At 51.2% G+C, this 8,832-nt stretch overlaps 1 protein-coding gene across 1 annotated transcript; it reads right to left on the bottom strand.

The window, feature by feature from the left end:
* Positions 1-2,078: 2,078 nt before the first annotated feature.
* RPS10 (ribosomal protein S10) lies at positions 2,079-8,648 on the bottom strand. Its single transcript, XM_075115828.1, has 6 exons — positions 8,564-8,648; positions 7,466-7,615; positions 6,662-6,833; positions 3,191-3,268; positions 2,740-2,795; positions 2,079-2,167 (listed from the first exon to the last, which is right to left on the bottom strand). Exons 2-6 carry the CDS (start codon positions 7,613-7,615, stop codon positions 2,126-2,128), a joined length of 498 nt encoding a protein of 165 aa, XP_074971929.1. The 5' UTR covers positions 8,564-8,648; the 3' UTR covers positions 2,079-2,125.
* Between the last annotated feature and the right edge of the window lie 184 nt (positions 8,649-8,832).

Below are 8,832 nucleotides of genomic sequence, written 5' to 3'. Positions count from 1 at the left end.
GGGGGTGGCTTACGCCAGTGGCGGAGCGCCGTTGCGGGGGTCCCATTGTACCCCACGGGCGGGAACGGAACAAAGGGGGGGGCTCTGCACCCCGGGGTGGGTAGAGAGGGGTCTTCTGCACACCGGCTGGCCTCAGCGCGGGAGGCAGCAGCACCAAGCTGCCTCACAGGGGGCACTTGCAGGTCCCCTCACTCACTATTGCACACACTCCTTGCTCCTCACGGGCCTCCCGCAGGCATTTTTAGGCTTCAGGCTAAGGGCGCGATTCCATGAGGCACCCTGTACACCCCAAAAATTGCACCCCGTGAGTGGCTACTGTCAGCACCACCCCGCTGCAGGCACCCACACCCAGGGCTTGGCTTGAGGGGTGCTGCCATATGCTGCAGCCCCCCACAGGCTCACCAGCCCCGACGTTGTGTGCTCCCTGGGGAGGAAAACCCAGTCAAAGGGTCCAGTATTTCTCTGAGCTGTATTTGCCCAGTGTTGGTTTGGCTTTAGCAGCCTGGCCTCCGCTCTGACAGGAGAGGGTCAAAAATGGAGGGTAAGTGGAAAAGCCTTTAACACCTTCCAACTCTGTGCACTGGTAGAGTAAAAGGCTCCTGTGCCAGGTGCAGATTCCACCAGAGCACCCAGTGGAGGCACCACCCAGAGAGGAGACACAGGTAACAGCCGTGCCTCAGACCCCTGTTCAGCTCGGGCAGCTCTAGGCTAAAAAGCTTTGAGAGGACGGGGATGGAACCCGTTCTCTACTGCACAGCGCTCCTGTCCCTGGCTGGACAGACTGGTGGGTTAGGAGGCTAGGATGAGATTAAAATGTGGAGGTAATACTTCCCCGGTGGAAGAGTCTAAGTAGACTGGGGTTCTTCACCCCAAAACCAAAGCAATTTTTACTTGCTCATGTGGATCTTCCCTTGAAATCGATTCAAATGTTCTTTTAGAAGAAAACCGTCGGCGCTTCATACCAATTGCCACACACTTACATACTCCAAGTGATTTTAAATAGTTGCTTAATTTCACAAGGCTCAACGTTTTGCTCAACACAACACCGCTTCCCAGGCAGAATCACAACTATAAGCACATAGCAGCAAGTGCACTTTACTGCTAGACTGTAGCACAAAATAAGCAGAAACCTCAACAAAGAGCCCCAGTAGGTGCAGACAACCCAGAAGCTCAAGAACATCACTAGCCAAGTTGAAAAAGAGCAGCTTTAATGCACATTCCCCATTAAGAATAAGACTGTGAAGTGCACCTTGGCTAAATCCAGTCACCTGGGACTCAGCAGGTTAGTCTGGATTAGGTTTAGCTCAGTCACAACCTGAAGACTGGAACAGAGGCAGATGGATCAGTTAAAACAAAGAGCCCACAATTTCCCTCACCCCAAGCTAGGACTGGAACAAACCCCTTTTCCCCTCGGGTTAGTGCCTGGCACTTCTGTGATATTAAGGCTGCCCTGAACAAAACACCTTTTACCAGGCCACAGAAACCCATTCCCAATTAGCACCACCCGTTATTAGTTGGTGGGTGACATCTACTGGTAGGCTGCACATTGCAGGGGACCCCGAACTGCGCCTCCCTGCCCCAGCTCTGCTCGGCTCCAGAGAGCAGGTGCTGTCACGTCTTTCCTAAGCCAGTTAATTAACCTGGTGATTTCAGAACCGGGATACAGGAAACGCTCACCTGCCTCACTGGTGTGTCCAGTTCACAGAGCGCCTCAGGCCAACACAGCTGAACTTGCTGAATTTTCTGTCTGCAGAATAGAACTGTCCCTCATCCCAGATTTACTGCATCGCTGGGAATTACAAGAAATGAGTGTCTTCCTGGGCAGAGCAGAAAAACCGCCTGCAGCGCTTCTGCGCTGCCATGAACCAATGCTCATTCCTCCATAAGCATCACCTCTACACACCAGCAAAACCCTACACCAGTAACCACCAGGCCTACGAAGTTCCTCCCTAAAACCTGCCTTCTAATCACAAGTTAGCCCACTGCTGTTGTTACACATGCCAAAGATTTGAGTCACTTCTTTGCTACACGAGCCCTAGATTGATGCACTTAAATAAGACACAGTGATGCGACCCAGGTGGCATTTTCACCTATTTTATTATACACAAAACATGAGGAGGAAGTTCTACTGAGGAGGCTGACCACGTCCACGACCAAATCCACCTCTCTGCAACAGAAAAGGAAAAGCATTATAAGTCACCGTATTAAGCAAGTGACAGCAGCAATTAACACAGCAGCAAGAACCAACAATGTCATGAAAGAGCTGGCTGTCTTTCCTCAACTTTGCACCGCTTTGCTAAGCATCCCCTGCTCCAAGCATAGCCTAACTCTGATCTGTCTGAGAGCAGCTACCTGACACAGGTTAACCAGATGAGTGAGTCTAAGAAGAAAATCAACCCATCCTAGCCAGCTCTGTGGATCGTGTCCCAAACTCTTCCACTGCTGAAGTATAAAATCATGCGTTTCCTCCAGAGAGCTTGGCTCGCTTCTCAAATGTGTCACTGGCTTCCCTTCGCAGCAGCGAGGCCATCACGTAGCTTCCTCGACAGGAACGCAGCGAGCGAGCTGGGCATAAAGGGTAACAGCTGCCAGCCTCTCTTGCACAATCAGAGCCAAATACCTAACCCCAGCTGGCATACCTGAGAAGCACCACACTGAGGAGCATGCAGATATGGCCTATCCAGTTTCTCCTAATCAAAGCCTCAATAAAGGAAGCAAAACTTGAATGCAAATACTCACAAACTGGAATTCAGTGGCTGCTCCAGCACCAGCCTCAGCCTTCTTGTCAGCGCCAGCTGAAGAGAGAGATGAATGAGTTACTAACCAAAGAACACGCTCTCCACATACAGCGCTCCTGCTTCAAATCAAATGTTTACAATCAAAGACGACTAAACCCAAGGCAAAATATAGCAAAGTAAAATAAGCTGTTATTGAGACTGTTAAAGACTTACTGAAACCACCCCAGAGAAAATCCCACAGTCCAGCCTGACAAAGTTCAAGAAAAGAATCATATCCATAAGCAGATACAGACTAACTCTGCTGCAGAAATGCCTAAGCTGTACCAAGAGTCTAATTTTCCCCTTTTCTTCTCGAAAGGAGCCCAAACCGGAAGACAATTTTCCCAAAGAGAAAACCTGCACCAAAAGCAAGGTCAGCCTGATATTCATACAGTGACATGACGGACACTCACGTGGAACGACACTGCGTCTGTACGTATCCCTGTCAGCTTCTCCCCGAGTAAGACGTGCAGGACGTTCACCTTCCAGACCTGAAAGTGCAAACAGCAACGTCAAATACCCCGCTGACCCAGGACACAAACAACTCATTCCACGGGTGACCCTGCATCTTGAGGCGGAAAAAAGCCCTCCAGTTAAACATTAGGTCTACCAGCAGAGCTGCTCCTTAGACAGCTCAGTGTATATAAACCTCAACAAAGAAGTGATGTAATATGCAAAACTTCACTTTAAGGGCAAAATCTGCTGAAATGCACCAGCTTGTGCTTGGGTTGAAGTTAAATAATGTGAAAAATTTACAGCATCATCTCAACAGTCTTCTGGCCTTCAAACAACGGCCAAAAATTAATGATAATAAAAAACCCAGAAATACAGGGAATCTGTCACATCCGACAAGGTTGTTTGTAGCTAAGTCACAAACTGCGTGACATTCTGATCCCTACCTAAAATACAGCTACACTATCAGTATCACAAATCCTCCACCATGGAATAGATTAATGAAACTAAGAGCAGATTATCTATGTAACATCAGATTAATATCAGACAGAACACTTGCAGGAAAGAAACAGATGCGGTGGAACTGCCAGCCTCTGTGCCACTCCTACGGGCTTTGACCTGAGCGTCGAGGATGACACACGCTCCCACAGCACCGGGCTGAGGTCCTCACGCTCAGGCAGTTGCTGCCTGGCGCACCACAATGTACTAGTGCTCAAAGCGTGCTGCAAGTAACACAAAATCACGCACTTCTCCAGGCTTGATTTATACTATGGGCACTAGTTACTCCATACAAAACCTAGCTCTTATCGTAAGTGCTTTTATTACAAAGAGAAACACAACCCACTGATGTGCAGACACTAACTTATCCTACAGGTGCTTCTACATCCTTCCTTTCTGCCCAGTTAAACCATTACAGCACATCCCCTAGCCAATGGATTTTTTTTTTCCAAACTTCAGGTCTGCCCATCCTGGATTTCTAACAGTTCAACGACATCTGTAACAGAGACACAAATTGCAAATATCAAATACACAGTAGTCTAAAACCTGCTTTAGACTAACTGTTCCAGCTTTTGTACCAAACCTTACTTGAGGAAGTCAGTAGCACTGCATGGAAGTACCAGAAAAGGCCCCAAATCCCCCAGAGGCCAAGCAAGACCCATAAGGGTGGATTCTACATCACCATCCACGCATACCTCTGCAGCTCCAGGTCTGCTGCAGCCTAAGGCAGGTAATCCCCAGGGAAACAGCACAGAACCAGACAATCTGTGCAGCCCTACCAGCTAACCCTGCCACGGCGCAGACTGAACGGGGTCACTGGCGCTGCAGTAGAAGGGCTGTGATCCTGCAAAGTAAAGCCTCCTCGCCACAGAAACACCAAGTAAATTTTAGCCAGGAACTGTAAGCCCCACCCTCCTGTTAGATATGCAGCTTCTTTAGCTTGCTAGATAAACACAGCATCTAAAGAATAAATTTGGTAACATCCAAAGCTACTCAAGAGATCAAAGAAACCATCACCTTCCTAGTTTCAATGCAATTCTTTCCTTTGAAGCAGATGATGCTACAGTTTTGTTAGGCTAAAAAACAAGTTGCAGAGATGTAGGTGAACTCCTCAGCACCCCACACCCACAGGTGCCTCTGTCCTCATGGCAATGTCCAGTCCTTGCTGACAGGACACGATGTAGCTCAGAGCAGGAAGAGCAGACTCCTACCATCTACAAGAAAGAGCTTTGTCATGCAGGACTCCCCTTTGACAGAGTGAGTCCTCCTTTACGGACAGGATGACATCTTACAGCATTCTTGGTAAACACAAGAGGCAACTCCACACAAGGCAGAGACACCCACCGCCTCCTGCCTTGAAGAAGAAACATTTCTTCTGCCAGTGCTATTCTGCATTACCACAAACCATGGCTGCGATAATCTTCCCTCTCCTTTCTCTAAGTTTCCAGAAGGTTTTATCTCCCCAGAGATCTTCTGGGCAATTTTACAATCCACATTCTGAACTGTGGCATTTCTCTACTACTGGACAAGAAACCAGGAAAACCAAGCAGAAGGGATTTTGCAAAGCATTTTGAAATGCACAAGCAACATAACCATCCCTCCTGTCCCGAACTACTAGCTTGGAACACAGTCGCCTTTTCGGAACTGTACTGAGAGGCACGGTGGCTTCAGCACATTCACCTCACGTTTGTGTATACTGCACACAATATGACATTGCTCACCATGGCTGACACCAAAACGGTTCACAAGCCATTCGTAGGCCAATACCAAGCATCTGCAAGGAAAAAGCATAGCTTCTGCCTTGTGTGGACTAAATAGGGAGGTCTGCAATCCAAACTTTATTATTTAATACTGCTTTCTACAACTAGAGAATACCTCTGGAAATACGTTTCAGCCACCTGCAAGGGGGTCTACAACACATTTTGTAGGGAGTCAGCTGCGGGCAGTCTGAGCAGTCAGCATCAGCAACACGTCTGTTTGCATGACTAGCATCTCCTTCACTGTGGGGTACGAAAAACCCACCAAGGAAAAAATCAGAGCTGCAAGACCAATACACTGCACGTATTTGTTGTAAATCTTTTTAAAAGTGATGGCATTGTCAACAATCTGCCTTGCCTAACAGCTTGTTAAGTGTACGCGATAAAAGCCAGAACTGTGGGTATCCACCTGGACCACAGGTGCCCCAGCTGAACCCCCAGGTGAAGCACATCCGGCGCCCAGGCTTAGCTTTTGCTTTCAGCCATCGAATCCTGCGCCCATGTGCTACACCCAAATTCAAGTTTGTTCCCTATCTCAGCAATCCTCGCCAAGGCCACTGTGCTTTCACACAACAGCCTCCCAGGTGGTTCTTCTGTGGATAACTCACCCAGGGACAAGGTCCTCTGTACCTGCTGGACAAGACAGGCAGTCATGTCCAGACAGACACACACCATCTTCCTGGGGAAGAATTGCAGTGATTGCTGCAGGCTCTTCCCAAAACACAAGAACAGCTTTCGGAAAGCCCTGGCGGCCAGAGAAATCCCCCACTTTGGACCTCAGCCATGTCTGGGCACCAACCGGTACCTCAATCCACAGCCCGCGGTTTCAGCGCGCCCACTCTCAGCGATTCCAGTCACTTGTGTCACCAGAGAAGGCCAAATCCCACACTCAAAGCATTCCTCCCGGTCAGTCTCACAGCTTGCTTTAGCCCTCTCCCAGCTTCTCAGTAGGCCAGTGGCCATCAGCCTAGTGCCAAATACAAAAGCAACAAAACCTATACATGACTTCTTGATCTACTGATGTCTATACACCAAAAATCACAGCAGCTCACAGCAGGCTGCTCCGGACACTGACCTGCAGCTGTCCATCCACCACACCTGCACCGTCCCACACGCTTAACCTCATTCCCCACTTCCTTCTGCTGACTCAGCCATCAGCTCTTGGCCACTCCTTACCTTTGGGCCGCGGTCTGCCGGTCTCTGGGCGGCTCCGGCGCAAGGTTGCGGGGACGATCTCGGGGGGCAGGTGAAGGTAATCACGCAGGTACTGGATGCCCTCGTTGGTCAGGTACCAGTAGAAATGCCTCCACGCAAACTGCTCTTTCACATAACCACGGGATTTCAGAGACTAGAGAGAGAATTCTCAGTTACTTCACATATGATCCTTAACGTCATTCGACAGCTCTGATCGAGACCCTCACCAGATGTTTTTGTGAACAGAAGAGCTTAACAGGGGTACACGGGGAATAAAAGTTTAGAAACAGATAAAAGTTCACGCGCACAAGACAAAATGACAGCATCATTCCCATTCTGTGAGAAAATACAAGGAGCTACCACACACAGAGGTATTGTAGCTAAAAGAATGGAGCTAGAGATGTGGATCCACAAAATAACAACCTTCCCTGGAGACATTCAAACCCCGCCTGGACGCGGTCCTGTGCCCCCTGCTCTGGGTGTGCCTGCTCAAGCAGGGGGGTTGGACAAGATGATCTCCAGAGGTCCCTTCCAACCCCCACCATTCTGTGATTCTACAATTCTACAGTCTGTGGGGAACAATAAATCAAGGAGGAAACAGCAAAAACCAGGAAAATAACAAAAAACAGGGAAATAACTGTAACAGGAAAGAAACAGCAAATGCAAAGCAAGGTCTGACAGTGTTTATTTCATAACGGCTGACGATGTTTATTCACAGGTACACAACAATCTCGTGTGCCCTGATCCCAGCAGCCCAGCCCTCCCAGCCCACCCTCGCCTCCATACCTGCATGGCTTTCATGACGTGGAGGTTGGGCACGTTCTTGTCAACGAGCTCAGGGTGCTTCGGCATGTGGACATCTTTCTTGGCCACCATCACTCCCTCCTTAAAAAGGAGTTCGTAAATGGCAATACGGTTCTTCTTGGGCATCAACATCTGAATAAGAGATAAGCAGTAGACAGTAAATGCTGCTGATCTAAAATAAAAGCATTCAGGAGTCTAATGGAAGTAATAAAATAATAACAGTGCTGGTTTGCATGAGAAGCTTAACGCTTAACTAACACTCCCCCAGATTACTGTCTCCTGTAAGAACTTTCTGAACTACTTCTCAACACCTGAGCTGCTAGGCACCCCTCCCCATTGTTTTCCTGTGAAGGAAAATGGAGCACTCCAAATTTGTGATACTTAACATTAAATCACACCACCATATTAACGACTGTAGGCTGCATGGTGTCAGTCAACACAGGAGATGAGGGTGGGGGCAGGTAGGGCAGAGCCACAGCTCAGGGTAAGGTGTGTTTCGGCTCTGCCATGGTGCCGGGGGACGCTTGTGCTGCTGTTAATCTACGCTTAAGTGGGGAGCGGAGGGAGCCTCTCACTATCCCCTCTCGGAGCCCACCCCAGACCGCGCTGTCGCCGCCACAGCCCAGCGAGGAGACACACGATTCCGGGCAGTGTTTCCTGACCTACCGGGCCCGGCACACTCCGACCCGAGCACCGAGAAACCGCAGCGCTGCCGGTCCCCGCGGGTCATGTCGCCCTCCCCGTGCCGGCTCCGAGCAGGGCTGAGCCCTGCCCCGGTGCCACCGCTGGCAACTCAACGGGGCTCCCGCCCCGGCTCGTCCCCGCGGCTTGAGGGGAAGCCGGGAGCAGCCGCCCCAGCCCAGGGAACCCCAGCCCCAGACCTGGTCCTCCCCGCGGCCTACCGCCCCCGGTCCCTCCCGCCCTGCAAACTCGGGCCTAGATCCGCCCCCCCGGATCCCGGAAATCCCGCCGCGGGGGACCCGCGCTAGGGCTCCCCAGCACGGCCAAGCAGCGGCCCCACGACACCGCCCCGGGATGGCGCCGATGCGAGGCCGATACGAGCCGAGAGCGCGGCCTCACCGTGGCGGCAGCGGCGGGCCCAAGAGCGGAAAGGAGTACGCATGCGCCGCGCGACCGCTTCCGGTCTTCCGAAGGCCCCCGCGGGGCTGCCTGACCGGGGCACGCAGGCCCCCGCCTGCCGGGACGTGGGGCTGTCCCCGGCGGTGCCTGACGGGAACTGTCACGGCCGCCCCGGCCAGCGCCGGCCGCGGGGTCTGGTGGGACCCGGACCCCGAGACCCGCTCCGTGTCCCACCCAGTGCCGCCCCCTCCAGCTCGACACCACCGACA

This window comes from Phalacrocorax aristotelis, chromosome 21, assembly GCF_949628215.1.
Source record: "Phalacrocorax aristotelis chromosome 21, bGulAri2.1, whole genome shotgun sequence".
Classification (NCBI taxonomy): domain Eukaryota; kingdom Metazoa; phylum Chordata; class Aves; order Suliformes; family Phalacrocoracidae; genus Phalacrocorax; species Phalacrocorax aristotelis.
Note: the sequence above shows the minus strand (reverse complement) of the source record. Positions and strands in the feature narration are given on the sequence as shown.

What these genes read in the sequence shown, in the direction of transcription:
- RPS10 (XM_075115828.1), bottom strand. Translation starts at nt 7,615, where the DNA reads ATGTTGATGCCCAAGAAGAACCGTATTGCCATTTACGAACTCCTTTTT. An exon ending in CAGACGCAGTGTCGTTCCAC is followed by an intron (nt 2,796 to 3,190) that starts GTGAGTGTCCGT and finishes CTCTCTCTTCAG; the next exon opens with CTGGCGCTGACAAGAAGGCT. An exon ending in CAGCCACTGAATTCCAGTTT is followed by an intron (nt 2,168 to 2,739) that starts GTGAGTATTTGC and finishes TTTCTGTTGCAG; the next exon opens with AGAGGTGGATTTGGTCGTGG.